This window comes from Rutilus rutilus (genome assembly GCF_951802725.1).
Source record: "Rutilus rutilus genome assembly, chromosome: 14".
Classification (NCBI taxonomy): domain Eukaryota; kingdom Metazoa; phylum Chordata; class Actinopteri; order Cypriniformes; family Leuciscidae; genus Rutilus; species Rutilus rutilus.
The window spans coordinates 6,655,431-6,678,989 of NC_140219.1; the positions used below are offsets into that span (position 1 = coordinate 6,655,431).

The 23,559-nt window shown below is 36.9% G+C and overlaps 1 protein-coding gene across 3 annotated transcripts in view; it reads right to left on the reverse strand.

The window, feature by feature from the left end:
* nrg2b (neuregulin 2b) overlaps positions 1-23,559 on the reverse strand; it is a gene marked incomplete at its 5' end in the record, with an annotated part of 73,169 nt that overhangs the window by 3,122 nt on the left and 46,488 nt on the right. For 2 of the 3 annotated variants that reach the window (XM_084430112.1, XM_084430114.1), the window contains 7 exons: positions 795-1,019; positions 1,570-1,703; positions 1,960-2,083; positions 3,091-3,193; positions 8,204-8,227; positions 12,531-12,589; positions 17,536-17,656. In XM_084430112.1, the coding sequence (XP_084286238.1) occupies positions 795-1,019; positions 1,570-1,703; positions 1,960-2,083; positions 3,091-3,193; positions 8,204-8,227; positions 12,531-12,589; positions 17,536-17,656 (790 nt within the window). The remainder of the gene's footprint in view (positions 1-794; positions 1,020-1,569; positions 1,704-1,959; positions 2,084-3,090; positions 3,194-8,203; positions 8,228-12,530; positions 12,590-17,535; positions 17,657-23,559) is intronic. The other variant, XM_084430113.1, reaches the window with a different exon arrangement.

A 23,559-nucleotide genomic window follows, 5' to 3' on the forward strand; every position in this document is an offset into this window, starting at 1 on the left:
TGACTTTCACTGAATGAATAAAACATATACTATGGAAGTCAATGGGGACCAGAAACTGTTTGGTTACCAACATTCTTCAAAATATTTTTGGGAACAACTTGAGGGTGAGTAAATTATGACAGAATTTAAATTCTTTGGTGAACTGTCCCTTTAACACTTAAAAATTTTTTTTACTGACCTCAAACTTGTGAATAGACCAATGGTGTACTTCTACCGCATGGTATAATTCATATAAAGATGAATCATCAATTAGAATGATAGCATCAAATCTGAATAGATAATTTAACCCGAAACACAACCCGAAACAAACTAGAAAACATTTAACACTGTAATGCAAATAATGCATTATTTTATAATGCAAAAGCATTTAACTAAACATTTTTCTACAAAAATGCAATCATTTACATGAACCATCCAACCAAAACAATTCATGAAAATTAATCAAACTTTTCAGAGATACTTTAGAGATAATGGGCTTTAAAAATAAATAAATAAACTGTGTAGTAGTGCTTTGCTACACTACACTGCTACATGTGCAACGAACGAGGAACATGTCAAAGTCGTCACAAACCGTTAAGCTACAGCCAGTGAAAGTTATCTGAGATCTGCTTATCTTGTGCCATGGTTCAACACTAAATATCAAATTGCTGATAAAATGCTTGCAAACTTCTTTGTGTGATTTAACTGACAGCACACTCAGCATTCTTTTATTTGACTGCAAATATGCACAGTGCCTTTATGCGTGATGGTGAACAGCTCTTATCTGCCGTTACAGTACTTCCTCTTTCTCTCACCTGTCACTGTGAGGCGAGTCCCGCAGAGAGTCGTAAGAGTCTCCGTACTGTAGGGGGCACTGTGTGGCATCAGGATAACCACAGTATGCTGCACGCCGGGCACGAGCCTCCATACACGCCGGGCTGCTGCATTTACTGGTGCCAACAGAGGAGGAGAGCGCCCCCGACTGGCAGTCAGAGTGGATGCTGTCCGTCCGCTCCATACTCCATGTGCGCTCCTCGTGCCTGACACGCAGCAAAAAGAGAAGTTCAAAAGATGTGAGAGAAGTATATGTAAGGGGTATAAATATATGCACAACTGTTTTCAACATTGATAATAGTAAATGTTTCTTGAGAAGCAAATCAGCATATTAGAATGATTTCTGAAGGATCATGTGACACTGAAAACTGGAGTAATGATGGAATTCACAGGAATAAATTACATTTTAAAATATATTACAATAGAAAACAGTTCTTTTAAATTGCAATAATATTTCACAAAATTACAGTTTTTACTGTGTTTTTGACCAAAAAATTCAGCCTTGGTCAGCATAAGAGACTTCTTACAAAAACATAAACATTTCAAACTTTTGACCACCAGTTTGCGTGTGTATGTATTCATTTATATACTTTAATGAATACATTTTATATATATATATATGGAAAAATAAATGGATGTACATTGTACACTGTTTTGTTAGTTGGGCTGGTAAATGAACAACTAAATAGACAGAAGGTCTGAGGTATGTCAAGCATCAATATATGGATATATTGACAGAGGAATGAAAGTAAGTACCGGTGACTGGAAGCGTGAGAAGCTGTGGAGGTGTGGTGGGATCGTGACGACATTCGGCTGCCCGAGAAATTGCCCGATGTCTCGGTTCCGTGTCGTACTACTCGTTCAGTTGCTGGGACATTCTTAGATATATACTGCAATGAAAAGAGTTGCTTTCACACTTGAGTCCAAACCAAATTTGAAGAACGCTTTACGTCATCAATGTGAGCACCACAGGAATTAAAAAATACATAATCAAACAATCACAAATTTACAGTTAAAAGCAACATTATACAAAAGCAATCTGCATGAGAACAATTAGTGTGCTTTATCATGCCTTCAATTACCAAATCCTCAGAATGTGTAAATGAATACATCAGCATACAGGAAATGAGATGCAGACAGACTCACATCCACCATGGGGATTTCCTCAGGGCCAGGGCCAGGATGGTTGGGGCCGTTGGCCAGCATGCGGTTCGGATGCTCCGCACACATGTTCTGGTGCAGGTGGTTATGCATCTTCTTCCTTTGTTTCCTGAAGAAAGATGACATCTGTGATCTATACCACTACAGACTCTGATACTCAAACAGGAAATGACCACGTATCTACAGTTAAGATGTACAAACCTCCTGATCACTATAGTCAAACGTACAAAAGTTACACTTTGATTTTTATGGATAGATGCATGACCAGATTTGTTTTACTAATTGGAATAATATTATCATTTTGGTTTGTATCCAGTACCAAATATAAAATTATTGAAGAAAGCAATAATTTGTAAAATGTTTAATTCGTTGAATTATCTGATATATTGCTATGTGATCATATAATTTAACTTTATTTGGTTTGAATTGTTTTTTTTTTTATTCCTTAAAAAAATCTTTATTTTATTAAATATATACAATTATTTATTTTTATGCATGTACACTACCATTCAAAAGTTGGGGGTCAATATGATTTTTTTTATGTTTTTGAAAGAAACTTGTTATGCTAACTAAGGCTACATTTATTTGACATTTGAATATAGTGAAATATTACTATAATTACTACAATTTACTAAAATAACAATTTTCTGTTTTAACATGTCATTTATTCCTGTGATCAAAGCTGAATTTTCAGCATCATTACTCCAGTCTTCAGAGTCACATGATCCTTCATAAATCATTCTAATATGCCGAGCTGCTGTTTAAGAAACATTTCTTAATATCATCATCAATGATGAAAATAGTTTTGGAAACATGACACATTTTTCAGGATTCTTTGATGAATAGAATGTTCAAAAGAAAGGCATTTACTTATAATAGAAAACGTTTGCAACATTACAAATGTATTTAATGTCACTTTTGACCAATGTAATGCATCCTTGGTGAATAAAAGTATTAATTTCTTTCAAAAAACAAACAAAAACTATACTATACCCCAATCTACACGACGACTCATAACGTGATTTTTGCTTCTTTCACCCAAGGGTATGCTTTTTAATTTAAAGTGTGAATGTGCACAGCTCTTTTCTGGCGATCAGTAAAGTTCCCGGGGCTTACTTGGTTTTGCAGTATGCCACCACACACACGATGCCAACCACCAGCAGTGCCACGCAGATGCCCGTTATCGTCAGCACGCGTTTTTGGTACAGCTCCTCAGCCTCTGAATGAACGAGAGCCATGGACAAGCACACGCATATGCACAGACGTAGACACAGAGACAAACACACATGTACACAATGGCCATTGAACACAAAGACACACATACATACAAAACACACAACCGCTGCATCAGTGGCAGCCTTTAAACCATGTCAAACTAACCCATTCAGCCTAAAACACTTTCTACATTGCATTTTACAGTGGTAAACAGTCATATTTGTCACTTACAAGCAGTCTCATTTACTTAAAGGGATAGTTCACCCAAAATTTAAAATTCTGTCATCATTTATTCACCCTCATGTCGTTGCAAACCTGAATTATTTTCTTTCTGCTGTGGAACAAAGAGCAAAGTACAAGCTATAATGCTGCCTTCACGTGCTATCGGAATTATCATAAATATGAGTTTCCTTAAAAATTGGACACGAACGCCCTCTCGAGTCACATTTACCACACGGAAGCTCTGGGATAATTTCGAGACCTGAGTGTCCTAGTTGGGCAGGCCATAAACTTTAAACATGGCGGAGGGGAGAACGATTGCAGCTGTGACTGCTATTCTTTATTTGTTTTTGTTTTCCACAACAGCTCAATTAAAGTAGTGCATATTTACATATTTGAATAATCATTTGAAAATATGTTATACACAGCAAAAATTTGCCTTACAGAACTGTCAGCAAGCCGACTATAGATAGTGCAGTGAATGTTTATATTGTTGTCAATGAATAGCTAAATATCAGTTTGGCTTTAATAAGAATTTCCCAAATAAATAGGCAAGAATAAACCTGGTGTTCTTTCCGGCAACAAAGCACTTGCATGTGACAAACTCACAATCTTAACTTCAGAAGTGGGACATTTCTGATAGCACCTGAAGGCAGCATTAGTTCCATATAACAAAAGTGAATGGGGACTTGGTCTGTCGAGCAAGATTTTCAGTGAATGACAACATCCGAAGCTTTCGTACGGCTTCAGGATACTTGGAAAACAGTGCACAAAACATTTTATGATGCTTTCAAAGTGCTTTTTTTGTCATTTTTTGGAGCTTGTCAGCCCTAGTCTCCAATCACTTCCATTGTGTGGAACAAAGCAGCTTGGACATTCTGCTAAACATCTCCGTTTGTGTTTCATGGAAGAAAGAAAGTCACACAGAGTGATGAGGGTCTGTAAATAATGTCTTTTTTGGGGTGAACAATCCTTTTAAATCTAAAACCTGTATGTTTTAGGGGTACTGAGGTGCATAAGATGTCATTGTAAAAACATTTCCGATGGCTGATATCAGGTGCACGGCAGCATGGGAAGTCACAGCTGTGGTGCTTTCTCTGTCTGCCAGGGTTTCACATAAAGCACATTATGCTGAAACAGTGGGAGATCTTTTGGCTACCTTCAGGACTGAAACCATCCTGTGCAACACTGGAAACTCGAGTTTTTGGCTAGAAGTGTTTATAAAATGAAATCTCTGCCCCTCTGAAAGCGCATGACATGCATTATTCTATATATAATCCTATGACGTCTGAGCTTTTAAGTCTCGCATAAAGCATGCCTGTAAAATACAGTTAAAACACGCAAACTGCTTTTCTCTAAGAGCTCTTCAGAGAGGGTTGTTCATAAAACCGGTTAAATTCAAACAGGAAATCAAGACTGACCCATTTACTTTTCTTAATGCAGATTCCTGATCGTATTGTGAATGATTCATCAGTGCACATTATTTTTTTTAAAACAATAATGTTATAATAACAGAGATTTCATCATAATTTACTCTGCCTCTTTATAATACACATTTAATTTATTGTTTTACTCCGACATACCACATTACAAATAAATAATATCACATTTCAACCAAAAGTCAACCATTTCATGTTGACTTTAAAACTGATTGGAGAGTGAAAAACAATTTTTTTTGCCAACTTTAAGAGCAAACCAAAGAATTGTTTGGATAAAATGAACAGGTTTTATGAAGACCGTCTATATATGATGCCTTGAGCACATATTTGTGAGTCTGATTTTTTTTTTAAAACATAGAATATTCGAAACATCCTCTGGGGTGCTGAACGTGGGCAGCAACAGAGGAAGCATACAGAACATGAAGGGAGGGAACGAAAAAACGGACGGGAGGAAGGAGAGAAGAGAATTGAGGGCCAAACAGTAGAGGGATGAGTGTGTAATAAAAGAGAAACGCAGGGGGGGAGAGGGGGGGGGGGCGGTTGAGTCAGACACTGATATCGCATTGCATGCTTGTTACAGGAAACAGAGATCAGAGTACACGAAGAGAGAGAGAGAGAGAGAGAGAGAGAGAGAAAACGGAGAGCGAGATGTACCCAGACCAACGGCTAATGTACTCTATAGTGGTGCAGACAAGGAGACAGAGAAGAGATGGGCAACACTCATTTTACCCCTCACTCGACTCCCTGATTCGTATGTTGTATGCAAATGAAAATGGAAACTCTACGTTTTTTTTTTTTTTTTAAATCAGGTTCTTAATCAGTATATTTGAGTTGTTTTCCAGGAAAAAAAAAGCTTAATGAATAAACTTGAATAAACTTGAGAAGCAAAATTTATTAAGATACACACTACCAGTCAAAGGGTGTAAAATACAATCAAAAACAGCAATACTGTGAAATATTATTACAATTTTAAAATGTATAATTCCTGTGATGCAAAACCGATTTTCAGCATCATTACTCCCGTCTTCAGTGTCACATGATCCTTCAGAAATCAAGAATTTGTATGTAGTTGTATTTTTCAATGTTGAAACACTTTTTTGCTGCTTAATATTTTTGTGGAAACCGTGATAGACTACCGTTTAAATGTCTGGGGTCAGTAATTCTTTTAAATGTATTATTGTATGACAGTAAAGATATTTATACGGTTTCATGCAATACATGCTTAAAAAAGAAAAATCAAGGATACATATTCTGTATGCTTGTCAAAAGATTTCCATTTCAAATAGATGCTGAACTTTCTATTTATCAAAGAATCTAGAAAAAAAAATGTATAATGGTTTCCACCAAAAAATTTATCAGCATTGTTTAATAATTAAGCACCAAATCTGCATATTAGAATGATTTCTGAAGGAAAATCAGCTTTGCCATAGTAATAAATTACATTTTAAAACATTAAAGGGGTCATATAATGGTACATGCACTTTTACAAGTTGATTGTACTGAAATGTGTGTTGGCAGTGCCTGTACACAACCATCATATAATGATAAAAATCCATCCAGTGTTTTTTTTTATTAATCTTCTTATATGTTTTCCCCCGTCTCAAATCAAGCCGTTCGATTTTGTGACGTCACAAAATCGACGCCCCTCCCACGATTGTTGATTGACAGCAGCGTTTCAACACAGACCCGCCCTCGCTCGTGAGCGAGCTGTCAATCATAGTCCGCGCGGACCGGCGCGGTCATTGTTGATACGCTGGAGCACTGTCTATGAGCAGAATGGCGTCTAAGCGATTGTGGTGTTCTGTTCTTCGGTGTAATAAGGAACACAGCAGTCATTTTGATGTTCCTAAATCCGAACCGCTGAAGACGCAGTGGCTGAGTTTTGTTTTCGAAGGGAATATTCTCCACGATCAACGTCAATGCTTTCATGTTTGCGCGAATCATTTCACACGCCAGACTGCTTTACAAACGAGGTCAGTATAAAGCTGGTTTTGCTAAGAAGCTGCCCCTGAAAAAAGGATCGGTACCAACTATTCGTGTTCCTGCTGCACCTCCAGAAGAAGAAGAAGTGAGTGTAACGTTTTATTAACCTTTATATTCATATTTATATTAATCTTTGCAAATCGCTAGCACGCTTCACAATGAATGCGGCTGCGTACACTCAGGGTACATTACGGCATGTTTTCTATGTACGACGTTCTCAATATAATTCATAATCTCACGTTTATAAGGAACAACGCGTTATGGTTATTGTGTTATTATTAAAAACGGTGTACGCACAGAACAGAGGGGCGGGGTGAGCAAAGCTCATTATCATTTAAAAACACATGCACTTAAACGGCGTGCTGAAAACAGAGCTGTTTTTGACCAGGTAAAATGAGTGTTTTCTTGCAATACTAATGAGAATTTTTTATTAAAGTATATTACAAACTTTTAATTTAGACCCTAAAGAATCATATTAGCTTGTACAAAAATGGCATTATATGACCCCTTTAAAATAGAAAGCAGTTATTATTTTATATTATATTTTAAATTGTAATGATATTTCACAACATTACTTTTTTTTTTATATATATATTTTTGATCAAATAAATGCAGCCTTGGTGAGCATCAGAGACTTCTTTCAAAAACATATAAAAAAAAATCTTTATTATTTTTATTATTTTAAGTTGATTTTTCTTACCCCAGTGGAAATGTAAAAAAAAATAAATAAATAAAAATAATTGGTTTAAATATGAATATTAAATTTATATATATTTACGTTTAAATAAGAAAAAAAAATCTTATCTTTATATTTGGATATTTTTTACTGGGAAACAAGTCAAAAACACTGGTTATGAAATGAGTGGAGAGTTACAAATTATTCTAGACATCTTATTTCTCTAACAAGTTTATAATGTGTTTAGATTTGAGAATTTGTTTCAGCAATAAGCCACGGAAGGCTGTGGTGAAATCACTGTAATGCCTGGCCTTGAGTGGCTTACGGTGCTTTATTAAAATACACGACTGATCAATGAATTGCTACATTTCTTATAAAAATAATAATAATAATAATCAAGGTTGCCAAGACACATCACTTGGCATGTTAACTTGGCATGTTAACAACTGATAAATGTGTTTTATACTATAAATACCGATCTACCTGCCTGAGATGTTTCATTCTTATACTCCTAAAATGAGTGTTGTTTTGCCAGAACTGAAAAAAGTAAATCAGAAGCTGGGAATGCATTTACTTGTTCAAATATAGGACAGAGAAAATAGAACGAGACGAGCTCTTATGTGAATATGCTTAAACTATGTCATCAAATTATGTCATGAACCTAATCTAAAGAATCAAACAAATAATAACTTCATACCCATGATTTCAATTCCAAGATGCTCTGCCAATGCAGAAAGTTGACAATGTAAAAAAAGAAAAAACAAGAAAACAGGTTTCAGGTAAAAATGTCCACTTGTTCAGATAGAGGCGGTTCACTAGAATGCGATCAGTGGTGTTGTTTGGTTGGTTTGTTTTTGAGACACTGAGGTGAGTGATTTTACGTTCCAGTAACAGACAGACAATGCAGACACACACTGGCCAACTCCATATTCCCCATAAAATGGAAACAAAATGAACAAAAACACCAGTAAACAAACAACAATACGCTTTTCTTGTTCATCACATGTAAGCAAGCGTACGAATGCATGCAGACACATAGACAGCCACACTTACTGCCATATTTACTAGACCTCATTTCTGGTTTAAGGTTAAGAAAACAAAAACAAAGAAACAAACAAAACCATTAAACAGAAAAGCACAATGTACAACACAAAGAGACTCACAAGAAGTACAGATGAATGCAGACACAACTAATGTCGTTTCTAATGGTTTATATGCAAAATGACAAACAGATGGCTTTAGTTTAGTCACAATATTACATTTTCATGTATGTTTTTCAACTTCCGCTGCAGATGTGCAGATGTATAAACACACCTACGGCATGCATGAGACTGGCAATGCTGAGATGCCACTGTTTGGAAAGCAGCGGTTCTAGAGGTCAAAGGTTAGAGGTCATGCATCATGCCTCAGGCTCAGAAGCATCAATATTACTTAACAACCAACTTTATATCAATGTTCCAGGTTCAAAGCAAGTTAAGATTTACCAACAGCATCTGTGGAAATAATCTCTTGAGAATGAAAGTTTCAAAAGGAGTTTTTGCAGTGATGCCACAGAAGAGCCAACAGAAGAGCTGTAGTGTGAAGAAAATGTTTAAATTCTAAAGAACCTTTTGTGGAACGCAAAGGTTCCATGGATGTTAAAGGGTAACTAAACCCTAAAACAACTTTTTTTAGTTAATGATCTGTAAGACTGGGGCTTTATTAATGCTGTTCATTGATTCAAGTAATTTTTTTTGACATTTGGGTTTAAAGTGTTTTAATTCTACAATATATGGTGTAAAAACGTCTGAGTGCTGCCCTCTTCAGGTTGAACAGTGGCTACTGCAGTTGAATTTTCCTATTGGAAGTTGTGGTGGCCGGTGACGTCAGAGGGAACCAGCTAACCACGCCCTTCCCTACAGAGAGACACGTCTCAGGTGCACGCCCCCTCCCCTCCGCTGGGCTCTGCCCACTTTTCCAGCATTTTTCAAATATTGCCAGTGGGTGGAGTCAGGCTCTGACCAGGGGTTTAGTTTCCCTTTAAAGGTGAACTAAGTAACTTTTTTACCTTAACTGAACAGGTTCGGAGTCATTGGAATGGTTATATTACTTATTTCGGGTTGAATGGTGGTCGTTTCGCACCCCCCTGGTGCCCGTGAGTGGAAAATCCGCACTTGCAACTTTGAGCCGGCGGGCCGCCGGCCGCCGCGTCAGGAAGTCTCGCGTGATATCAGGTCTCGCGATGTAAACAATTGCTTTACGGCCAAAAGAAATCTGCTAAAATGCTGTCATTATTGCGCTCCCTCACGCTGTCCGAACCCGAATGAAGAAGACGTTTTAAAGAATGTCCCATCTGCTTTGATGTCGTTGATCTACTAGCCTCTGGTGTCTGAGAATCGCCAACGAGTTTTTACAACAGTGTTGTCAAATATCTATTCCGAAGCTGTGGGGGAGCTCTAGAGAAACCTGCGAGCAAAAAGCGAGAATACAGCGAAGAAATCCCGAAACTACTGAGCCCCGCTTTAAAGGTTCTTCATGGAACCATCGATGGCATAGGTGGGCTTAGCCTTCCCCTGGCCACGGACTCGAGGAATGTTCCCTCTCAAACCACTGCCTGCTGTTTCTCCTGATCGCTTTTAGAGGGAAAAGCTGCCCATAACTGCTGGTCTAGGATCAGTTTTCTCCGTAATGATAGCATATTTGTGAAACAGATTTGCTGATTTCTCCAGTGCGTATCTGTTTGAGCTCTGAAGAGCGTCGCAGATTTCTATTTACAACGTGTTTTTGCAGCGTTAAGAAATAAAGCCAATCACAGACATACAGTATGTGACCCTGGATCACAAAACCAGTCACAAATCGCACGGGTATATTTGTGGCAATAGCCAACAATACATTGTATGGGTCAAAATTATAGATTTTTCTTTCATGCCAAAAATCATTAGGATATTAAGTACAATATTTTCTCGGCCAGATATTGTCTTATCCTAACAAACCATACATCAATGGAAAGCTTATTTATTCAGCTTTACATGTGATGTATAAATCTCACTTTCACTTTGTGACTGGTTTTGTGGTCCAGGGTCACATATCTGTTGATTTCTTGAACGCAATGGCCAATCAGAGGTGTTTAAGTTAGAATCCACTCACAGTTTTTGTCCAGAGTTCTGCAAGCTCGCAATTCATCTGATTATAACAAAGTGTAGACATTATGTAAATAAGAGCTTCATTGTGCAGTCAGCTTCATTGGTTATAACGGAACTTTGTGAGATTGCGATGAAGATGAGTGACAGCTGATTATAAAGAGAGCGCCGTTTGTGCGCTTTCTAGGTGATATAATATAGCCTAAATTCAGAATTAGAATAAAACTTTGTTTTTTCATGCTTGACCAGCGGCCACATTGCACACGCTGCAAAGGTTCGGGAGTGACATCCGCATAGCCTATAGGCTAAATGAGGGATTCTCTCTCGAAATAACCATAGCAATGGATGAGACTAAAATATGATTCATCAAAATAGGTGTACATTAAGGCCAGAGCACCCTCACTTATTTCAGAAGCATGACTGATTTTGGAAATCCTGGTCCAAACGTAGGATTCTGCTGTATGGTAAGGCAATGGTTATTTATTTTTAATATTGTCTGCCATGCCAAATCACGCATACAGTATGCATGCTTTTCTGTTCAAATGAACAGTGGTTTGTGAATGTATACAGCCACTTTAATAACAAATAATTTATAGAGAGCGTTTATGCTGGGATGTGTAAAGAGACCCTTTCTGTTATTCTTGTGTGTATCATGTGAAATTTCCAAGGTTTAATGATTTTACATGGTCATGACAGAAAAGGATTTTAGCTTTGCACATACAAGTTTAGTTATCATTTGTATCACACATTTAAAGCTTGGGGTAAGTATGATTTTTTTAATGTATTTTTTAAATGTATTGCATTAAATTGCTCAAAAGTGACGGTATACATATTTTTAAAATTCCATTTCAAAATAAATGTTGTTCTTTTAAACATTCTATATATTCTGGGATATATCCATGGTTTCCAGAAAAAAAATTGAAGCAGCACAATTGTTTTCGACACATAATAAGAAATGCTTCTTGAGCACCAAATCAGCATTTTAGAAATATTTCTGAAGGATCATGTGACAATGAAGACTAGAGCTGAAAATGTAACTTTTCCATCACAAAATTACATTTGAAAGTATATTCCAATAGATATTTCGAGAGAATGTATTTTTGACCAAATAAATGTGCCTTTGTGAACTTAAGAGACTCATACCAACCCCAAACTTGTCTTGCGGCTATACTTCTTTGCAAATTGTGTATTTTTCAGTTTTTTAACGTTTATTGTGGTGCAGGTTTCCATTTTAAGTGCATTACTGTCAATAACATTTTTGAGTTCAAATCATTTTCTGTGGACACAGACGCTGTCAACAAGCTTTACTTGTATCAAACCAGAACAATACACTGTAAAAAAATTCTAACCTCCCCAACTCAAAATTTTCTAGTGACTGGTCACATCTAAATTTTTCAATTGGCCCAAGTGAAATTCTGTAAATTATCAAATTAAATTTACAGATTTTCACTTGGGCCAATTGAAATTGACAGAATTTCACTTGGGCCAATTGAAAAATTTAGATGTGACCAGTCACTAGAAAATTTTGAGTTAGGGAGGTTAGAAATTTTTTACAGTGTACTTTAAATGATGAGAATGAGTTCCTGCCAAAGATGTCCTGAATTTGTTTGATGCACTAATTACTCTTGAACATAATTCTGCTCTATGGGAACCTAATGTATATGTAAACATGCTTTATTGTTTCACTTGCATGATAATTATCCTCTTCTTCCCCAAATCTGCCTTTAATAATATATCAATGCATACTAAATCCATTGAACATCCATGAATTTCTGCTTCTACAAATAAAAACTTAAAATGGGCAAACAGAGGCAGACATGTACATGCACACACACACACCATAGCCAACATGCAGCTTCAGAGCAGACAGACAAACAGACAGACAGGAAGAAGAAATGGACATACTGTAGAAACCGGCCATAACGGAGGTTTGACAGCGTTCACCGGTATAGTCATTTGGACACCTGATGAAGGGAAACAAACCCGCAGAGGGAGAAGGAAGGAACGAGAGGGAGGGGGAAGAGGAGAAAGAGACATGAGGAGGAAGAGGAGAGAGAGAGAGACGAGAGCAGAGAAACATGCAGTTAGAACAACAGAGAACAACCCCTGTGAGCTGTTCCACCTGATGATGTCATCGCTGTGATGTCACTGGAGGAGTTTGAACCTGAGGAAAAAGGGCTCATGTCATTTCATGCCATTTTTAAGGATGGCTCCAAAAATGATATGTGGGTTGGGAAGCCCGGTTCATTTTAGTGAGCTGATTCATTCGGATGGTTCAATTAGGTGGCAATTCCTCAAGGGGGCGCTTACCACCCTCAAAAACAGAATCCTCCATCGGGTCACAATCAAATATTAGGCTGTTTTTGTCTTACTGGAGAAATATGTGCTAACAAAAATATGCTTGTTTAAATCTATGAATTCTGAAATCTTTATTAAACAAGTCCCTAGTTCCCAGCAAGCAGCTTTGAGCCTAGACGAATGAACATTTAAAGGATCATGTACAGTCATATCAGTGAATGCACAGCTTTTTATCACATAAATAGAGACGGGGACATAAAATATTGATTTGAGAAGAAATCGTTTTAAAATCGCACCTGTTTATTATCATATAATCCATTACAGTGTAACGGAAACCAATCATTCTAACAACAAGACAAACACTTCAACAATATTACCATGGGCCTATTAAAGGGGACCTATTATGCCAACCAAAGTATTGATATTGTTTTTGGATTCTACTGGAATAGGTTTTCACAGAGTGGTGAAAAAAAAAAAAAAAATCGAGTTCTTCACTAGCGAATGCAAAGTTTCTAGGCGGAACGCAAAAGCATTGAAATATATTTTTTCATCACATGCTTGAATGTTTAAAAAACACTATGATTTCACATATTTGACATTGTCAGTAAAGCTCTGTCTCTATGAAGCCCCTCCTTCTGAAAAGAGCAATGTGCTCTGATTGGTTGGCTGGACCAGTGTGTTGTGATTGGCCAATCGCTTTGAGCGTGTTTTGGAAATGTCACGCCACTTACCATAACTATGAGTTTCAACACACTACTAACTAACTCAACCAGGCCTCGTTCCTTTATTTTGCATATGCTTTGGACGGGAACTATTTAAATGAGGGATATTGTGGCGTGTCCATTCCCGGAAGAAAACTCAAGACTACAGTCAAGGTGTTTCAGGGAGTTCAGAAACAGTGCGCACTGATATAGAGAATAACTCGCTTTGGAGTGACTTTGTGCTTTGTAACTTTGTAGACCTTTTTCAAGGTCAAACAGTAACATTACAATGTAAAAAAAGTTGAAAATGTAAAAAAAAAAAAAAAAGCACAATAGGACCCCTTTAATACTGAAGTCCTTTGGTTTAATTTTCTAGTAAATTTAGTCCATAACTGAGGCACAAGATGGCACCAGCTGCGTTTGACAGCGCATCTGCGGTGTGATGTGTGAGACATGAAAGAAGGGCCGGCCTCAAATACCCAGATTAATGTCATTATACAGTGGGAATATTGGGGAATAACTGACCTCGGAATGCCACGACTGACCAACTAGAATCAAGCATTTCAGACAGCTGTGTAAAAATGACAGGTTAATAGGCAATGACAGGTGAATTCTCAAAAATATGATATGATATGATAATAATAATATAATGTGATATGCACATTCATATTTCTATGTGACTGACTTTAGCTGAGGCTGGATTTAGGGGACACTTTATTTACATACTTTATCACAGATGAAGTGGATCAGATGCAATACTTGTCAAATACACAGATATTTCACTGTCTATACTCAGTGCTTAATAGTAGCATCATTTATGTACAGATATCACTTGAATTGCTTGACTACTTTGTGATCTAATGCAATAAAATCCATGCAATTTTAAGCATGCCGTAGGCGTCCAAATACTCTTTGGGCCGACTGTAGATCAAACATAATCAAACATAATTTGAGCTTTACATCTTTACTTCCTCATAAAATGCCAATCAGTTCCACTTCTGTGATCGTCTAGAAGACCTCACGTTAATGAGGAGGACGTCCTAAGACAAACAGGAGCAAAATAAAGTCCCTAAAAGCTTCATAATGGTGCCAAAAGCTTCGTCTAGTCACGAGTTTTTATTATTTATATACTGAGGCTATTTTAGAGTTCAGTTCTACTGGGGAATTCACCGTTCAGCCTGTCTGCAGAATTTACTGCAGAGGTCAATGGGACAGACTGCATTTCATCTGCTTTAGGAGCTACAGACAGTAACAGACACACACACACACATACAGAGAGATGACATCTTAAGGTATTGTCTTGGAAATACAGCTGAGAGGTATGACATACAGTAGGCTATATATACTGTACAACAGTAGAAATGTACCTTTAATACTGCGGTCAACATTTTTTAGCTAAATCTGTTAATAAAACATTAATTGCTTAAGACCTTTTCTCCTGTGGGAAAATCTACTTTTGGGCTCCACTGATTATCCTAAGAAAGGTAAAAAGAGTTTTAATTAACTTTACTATAATTCTGCCCAAATTCAATATTCATAAATGCTAATTTACTAATTAAAAACCCAACTTTATGGTTTTAAAGGTCCTTGCACACTGAGTCCGAGATTCTCGTCCGAAATTTTCGCACGTTAAAAAATAAATACGACCTCACGTCAATCAATGTATGTCAATCGCGCTTACACACTGCCTCCGAAACTTTCGTCCGTCATAAAAAAATTCGGATTGGGTTCGATTTTCGGCATTTTTCGCATCCGTAGCAAGCATTTTGATAGGTGTTTTGACAATTCAGAGACTGAATGACGAATACGAAAAAACGCAAGGTTTGTAAGTGCGCAAGGACCTTAAAGCCAGGCTGTCTTTAAATAAAAATACATTTCAATCATATATTACTTACATTTATTTTGTACTTTATTTTGTTTTCTATATCATTAATTCCACCCAGATCTTTTCCTTTCAGCTTATGTTGCTTTTTTTATATATAACTTATGTTATGCTTTTTAATAGATATATATTTAATATATAAATATATAGGATTAAAATATTGCAGTATATATGTGTGTGTGTGTGTGTGTGTGTATGTATATATTCTCTTGCACCAATGGCATTCAAGATAAAAAAAGAGACGGTAATCAATGAGATTAAGTACGATTCATTTGTAAATGATTTACTTCACTGAATCTCCAACAAAAATAACTACTGTGATACTACTGTTACCATGATATAACATGTCTTATACCGTGGTAAAAGATTTAGATTTTCATCCCGCCCACCTGTACTCTGAAGTAAAGCTTTAGCGCTGTTGAAGACAAACTTTCAGGCAAATAAGTGAATCACTGTGTCAAGAAAGCCAAGAGCAACACACACTATTTCCAAATCAGTCCGTGCTTCCCTGCGGGCCATTAACCCTTAAAGCAGCTTCAGACACTCTGTTCTGTAAATTAAAGAGATTGACTCGACGAGTCACAGTTAAAGGATGACATCTCCCCCAAGGGTTTGAGCTTTAAACAGCTTTAATGGCTTTGTTTCTCTTCCTGTAAAAAATTGCCGCACACACCGTAAATCTGAGCTGCCCTGTCTGATAAGAACCGAGCGTTGTGTCCATGGCATCATCGTAACTCAGCGCACTATTGATAACGCGGCAGTATACATCGACAGACCTGACAGACGACACACACGGCAAACCCTTTCCCCTTCCTCCAGACCCTCACACACACACACACACACACTGTCATTTCTCTGGCTCGAGCTAGACCAGCAGTATTCAATTAAAGTTACAAGAGTCTCTACATTTCTTTCCCAGCAAAGGTCCAAACAATTATAACTTACACAGTTTCAGGATCCTACGCCGCACCATGTAGACATGAATAAAATGTTTTTTAAATTCCTGAATTTGAATTGAGGCAGCAAACAGAATGTAAACCTGGAGTTTTGATTTTGAGTTTAAAGGAAGTAAAATGTAATGAAATTCAAATGCATTCATATAACTGCTCTTAGTGTACTTCTTAAAGGAATAGTTCACCTAAAAATGAAAATTATGCCATAATTTACTCACCCTCAAGCCATCCAAGCCAGTGATTGTAGTTTATAGTTTTAAACATTCTTACAAAACCCCATCGTTTCAATTCAGAAGGCATTTATTAACCCACTGGAGTCTTACTGGAGATTACTTTTACTTTTAAGACTTTTAAATCTATTCAATGCCATTTCAAAGCTGGGAAGAGCCAGGATATGGCTTGAGGGTGAGTCAATTATGGGATAGTTTTCATTTTTGGGTGAACTATTCCTTTAACGCATTTGATTTATCAGTACAAATTACTCATAATCATATTACGCACAATACACAGGGCATTTCCAGAAGGTGGTTGCTGAATTTCTCAGTGTTGCTAGTGTTAGGAAAAACTATTAAAAATCTTAATTTCTGTAATTGAAATTATGCTAAAATGAAATATAAATATTAGAATAAAATCTTATAAAAAACGTACGAAATTTAAATTCAAATTAAAAACTACTATAAAAACTGAAATATGTTTAAATTGAAGTACTAAAACTGAAATAAAAATAAGTTAGCTATATAAAAAAAACTAATAAAATTGACAAAAGCACACAACAGCAATTGTTTTAAATATTAATAAATAATTGAATAGTATATAATTAATAGAAAAAAAAAATCCTTATTGTGGAATTTATACTATACGTATACTGTAGGTCAGGGGGCATTATGAACTGCTATCAAGTTTTGTTGCATACCTTTTTTTATAGTTTTAATCTAGATTAAAATGTTAATTTTACATCCCTGTTTGGAGTCTGGTGATGTCAAAGCAATGTTTCAATAAACACTCAGTCAAAAAGTTGAGGTGTTATCAAAGTGAGATCAGATAAAAGGAATGTGTAATGAATGTGTGTAACTTACTTGCAGGACAGCTGATTTATACCATGTATGAAATAACAGTCTCCACCGTTAACGCAGTATATCTTCTCAGTTTCATTGCACTTCCTGGCATGACTTGAGCCCGGAGACAATGTGGTGGTTACTATAGAAACATACGGAAACACACACACAGAAAGTCAGAGATGAGCATCATACATTGTGAAAAATGTCTCAATGTTCAGAATGAAATATGAACGAACTGCACAGTATTACTGTATAATAAATACATTTTCAATAAATACCATGTGAAACACAAGTATGCAATGCCACTTTAACTGTCCTATGCTATATTTCAAACTAGAGTAACTTCAGAGTAACTTAAAAGAACAGTTCACCCGAACTTTACAATTCTGTCTTATTTATTCACCTTCACGTCTTTCCAAACACATTCTTTCTTCCATCTAAATTAAAGCTTTCAAGCTTCAATAAAGACACTAAAGCATTAAGTATCATAGGGGGGGGGGGGGGGGGGGGAGAAAATAACGACAGCCTTTTTGGATGAACTCTTCGATTAACATCAGAGTATCAGAATCATTAATGTATTCCTGTATCTGTCTACAACACTGCTAAATACTTCTCCAACATGGCAACAGAACTGAAACTGCAGCCACACACACACACACACACTGTTCCACAAAACACTGTATCATTCTGTATATGAACTAGAGTGAGACACACACTGCCAAATACACATGGCAGATGGGAGGATGTTCTCGCAGGCATCGCTGGCTCGCAGCCACGCCGAGGTTTTAGATTTTCTGCAGTGTGTCAGAGTCACGCAGAATCAAACCGCATGCTGAAAACAGCAGCACATCACATCTGGATCTCTGCAGCCAGAGACACGGGGAATCCGTGATTCAGTCGCCCGGACAGAGAGCCAGACGGAGATGGTCAAAGGGAAACAGTCAAGAGTGACAGATGTAAAGAGAGAGAGAGAGAGAGACAGAGAGAGAGAGAGAGAGAGAGAGAGAGGGGGGGGGGGGGGGGGGGGGGGGGGGCATGCATATCTTTGAAAAGAGTAAGAATATTTTACATATGCAATATAACAAAACGTATAGCAAAATTAAAAAAATATATATATATAGGCCTTGTGCAAAAACTTTATAAAAATAAATATTTTATATATGCAATAAATATTTTTACCAGTACGCTACAATACATGTCCTCATTATGTTGCATGTCCATTCATCTTCTTTGAAGTATATAGTTATTTATTATAGAATGTGTCAAATTACAATAAAAACTCACAGTTCTTTGAATGGTTTACTAATTAATGCTTGCTCGATACTGCACAGTTTATACTGCATACTGCCTATTAAAAATAGTATGTGAAGCAGAATGAATTATAAATGAATGAATAAACGAATGAGGCATTTATATAGCGCATTACTACTGTTACACCCAAAACGCATTACAGTCATCTCATACCCCTCAACCACCACCAGTGTGCAGCATCCACTTTTTTATTATGCAAACATTTCAGTAACACTTTATTTTACAGTGTCCTTGTTACACATGTTACATATGTAAATGTAATAACTAAACATTTTGCATAATTACATGCAACTAAACCTATAGTAAGTACATACAGCTAATTTATACTTAAGTCCTTACATGTATAATTACACTGCAACAAAGGCACCCTAAAATAGTGTAACCAACATTTCAAACAGTGGTATACTACATTGTTGTCACATGACCTCATTATATTGCATGTTTAATTGAAAGTAAAAGTTTAATTGAGTAAAAATGTCCAAACTTTATCAGTATGAGTCATGGAAGAGATGTTCAACATTATTGCTGCAAATGCGCATTGCATTGTGGCAGAGGTTCTCAAACTGACGTCATATGCTTTGTGCACTGTTATAAGCGGACGTTGACAGACTGTCATGACCACAACTCCTTACCTCACGAGTCACAGAGCCCAGACTCGTGTCCGTGGAGAATGGACCAACTCTGATGAAATCCATGGCAACCGACCAAAACCCTGTTATTGTTACAGGAAAGTCTTTGTATAATTATGTAAAGAGGAATTATACATTCCCGAACACATTTGCTGATATGCTATGCAAGTATTTACGATCGCTTTTTCCTGATGACAATAAATAATTTCACACCCATAAAAATTCCACGCCCTCTTCCAACAGCTCTGCTTCGCCAGTTTGAGAACCTCGGCATTGTGGGATGCAGTATTGAACATAGTGTGCTCTGATGAATACTGCACATTGTGGCAAATATGGTAGGTCTGTGTTATACTGTACGTGACCAGTTATACGTGAACTTCCAGGGGTAATTTAAAACATCTGAATTTTTTGGTTAGAATTTCTTCTTGTAATTTATAAAACAAAAGTGCCCGTATAAAAAAAAAAAAAGATAATGCTGACAAAAGATTAAAAAAATAATGCCTTTACATATTCAATTACTTTTTAAGGAAAAAAAACACAATAATATGCGTGTGTTAAAGGGGTGGTTGATTATGATTTCACTTTTCTAACTTTAGTTAGTGTGTAATATTGCTGTTTGAGCATAAACAACATCTGCAAAGTTACAAAGTTCAAAGCAAAGGGAGATATTTGCTTTTCAAGAAATCGCTTTTTAAGGACTACAACAAACGGCTGGTAGAGACTACAACATTCCTCCTGGATTAGTGACATCACCAACCCTAAAATTTACATAAACCCCGCCCCCGGAACACAATTTATAGATTATCAAGACAGAATATGCTAATCAATGACTAGAAGATAACTACACATCAGCAACATAAATTCATCAACTAACCATTCAGAAACATCCTGTTGCTTCTACATGTTGTCACTACTTTTTGAGTCTCTCCATCATTGTCTGAATCCGGTTTGAACATAAAAGGCTAAAAGTTTTTGAAATTTTCAGTGCATGTCAGTGTGAATGCAAGCTGTTGAAGCTCCGCCCTCTGTGCCGGGAGCAGCAGCTCATTTGCATTTAAAGGAACAGACACAAAACGGTGCGTTTTTATTCACCCTCAAAAATGTAAAAATTTCGTTGGGGTATTTTGAGCTAAAACTTCACATACACACTTTGGGGACAACAAAGACTTATTTTACATCTTGTGAAAAGGGCATTATACCACCCCTTTAACTCATATCACACATTTTATTTAGCATTATCAATAATATTTTTTAAAGTGGTCAGATTCACTTTAATCTAATTACAAGCAATGTAATAACTTCTTCTGAATATATGCCTTATGAAGGTAGTTATTTCCATACACACTGTAAAAAATTTGTAACACTCCCCAATCAAAAATTTCAATTGACCGATAACATCTAAATTTTTCAATTGGCCCAAGTGAAATTCTGTAAATTCTAAAATTAAATGTACAGATTTTCACTTGGGCCAATTGAAAAATTTAGATGTTATCGGTCAATTGAAATTTTTGATTGGGGAGTGTTACAAATTTTTTACAGTGCAGAAAATGTGCATACTGTACATAGTATACATAATATATACTGCACAAATGATAAAAGTAGTATGCTAGTATGCTATTCTGAAAATAGCCACTGTCTAAAGCCCTGTCACAAAATGAATGTGTGAATGTGTGTGTTACTGTGAGAGAAACACATATGGCGTGTGCAGAAGAGCTGGGATGTGTTGATTAAAGGGATAATTTACCGCTGGCAAAATGGCCTTTCAATAAATCTTGGCTGCCTATGAAGCAGAAACCTGATTTTTTTTATTTATCTGTGCTATCTGACTGGAGAAAACAAAGAAAAAAGGCGGTTGTCTTTCCTTTTGCCAAATATGTAGGAAAACGTCAACACCCATAATGCACTGGGCATGTTACCGTCCAAGGCCACTCCCACCAGTCTGCTATGGATATGCTTATCATAGTCAAATACCACCTTACTTTTAGTCATAATGGTGTCGGCTTGTATTGTTCCGGGGTGCAAGAATTCAAGAGTAAACGTTTAGCGGGATTGAGTTACTGTCGTTTTCCAGTGAAGAATCCAGCGGCTAAAGGCTGCAATGAATCATAAATATCTAGAGATTGTCAATCACAATCTTTTACTCAACCGTCTGGAAACTGTCTTTGGTGTGTTTTAACCTGGTTTAGATCTTACCTCTCTGAACGTCAACAGTTTGTCTGCACGAGTGGTTTCCGGTCTGAGGTCGGCTTTGTCTGTACGGGTGTTCCTCAAGGTTCAATTCTAGGCCCCTTACTTTTTAGCATTTACATATTTCCACTCGGACTGCTACTAAGATCACTTGGGCTTAATTATCACTTTTATGCAGATGGCACTCAGATTTATATTCACTCTAAGCCTGGTCAAAAATCTGGATGTTCCTTTTTTAACACATTGTATTTCTGAGATAAAAACATGGATGTCTCAAAATTTCTTGTGTCTCAATAGTGATAAGACTGAGGTCTTGCTTATTGGCACCCCTCATCAGCTTCGTAAAGCTGGTTCACTAATTTCAAACATAGATGGCTCTTTGGAGGCACAGACTTGGGAGTTATATTTGATTCTAGTCTGTCCTTTGACTCTCATGTGCGGTACATTGTTAAGAACTCCTTTTTTTATCTCAGAAATATTGCTAGACTCCGCTCTATGTTATCCCTCTTGGTGACTGAAAGGCTTATTAATACTTTTGTTTTTTCTCACATTGACTATTGCAATGCACTTCTTGCTGGGGTTCCTAAAACCACACTTAACAAATTACAATGTGCACAAAATTCTGCTGCTAGGATCTTGACTGGAATCAGGAGAAATGAGCATATTACACCGATTTTAAAGTCTTTGCACTGGCTCCCGGTCAGGTTCCGAGTTGATTTTAAAATCCTTATGCTCACATATAAGGCACTGCATGGTCTGGCACCTCAGTATCTGTCTGCGCTTTTAACTTTATACACACCCAAGCGTCATTTACGCTCCTCACAAGCTGGTCTATTGGCAGTCCCACAGACTCGGTTGCGTACTGTAGGGGACAGGGCTTTCTCATCCTACGCTCCTAGGCTTTGGAATGCACTCCCTCCAAATATCAGAGATGCACAGTCTCTAAGTATTTTCAAATCTCATTTAAAAACGCATTTTTTTAGGTTAGCTTTTACTTGACTTTTTATTTTATTTTATTTTATCTGTTTATATATATATATATTTTTTTTTTTCTGAATGTTGTATTTTAAATTAGCTTATTCTATTATGTAAAGCGCCTTGAGAAGCTGCTTTAAAGGTGCTATATAAAAATGAAAAATAAATTATTATTATTATAGCACCATGACTGAAAATCTGAAAAACCTGTGTTTGTAGTCAACATTTCAAACTGGATGACTGTGAACACAGTGCTGTAGGCCTAACGGAGGGGAAAAACTGAAAGAACCTGCTGTTCTGTCAGTTATGCCCAACCTCCCGAAGCAAAATGTCGTCTTGTACAAGAAAGCTGTTGCCATAGTGTTCTACTTTTTACCATAATGTTGTTTAAAGAGTAGACAAAGTATGATCAAATTTTCAGTGATAAACCTACCCTTGCAATAAGTGTTCTGTTAATAACCCTCTGTCAATCTGACTGTCCGTGGTCGGGGACACAAAAATGCGGAAGTATAATCTGTAGTTTTTACAAAAGTCCTTGATGCTTTCGGCAGACATTTGCTGACAAATAAACGTGAATATCTCCGTCCAGGCAACATGGAGAACGAGTAAACATTGTTCATTTACTTTTACTACCGACATTGTAACAATACAAATCAGGTTGAAAATCGGCGAAGTTACACTTTAATATGAGATTCACATACAGTAGCTGCTTTTATTGCACTTCCACCCCTCAGACACCGGTGGTGCTATAGGCACAATGCCTGTGTGTGTAAGCAGAGTGCGTACTCCTGTATTAGTCCCACAGCCATAATGATTCTTTCCTCCTGTGTACTAATTAGTGATGTCAAAGTGAGCCAACAAAATGTTCTAGTCCCATAAAGTCACTCCAGTCACGCATCTGATCTGATCGCATCACAGTAGATCTGGCTCCTCACAGTTC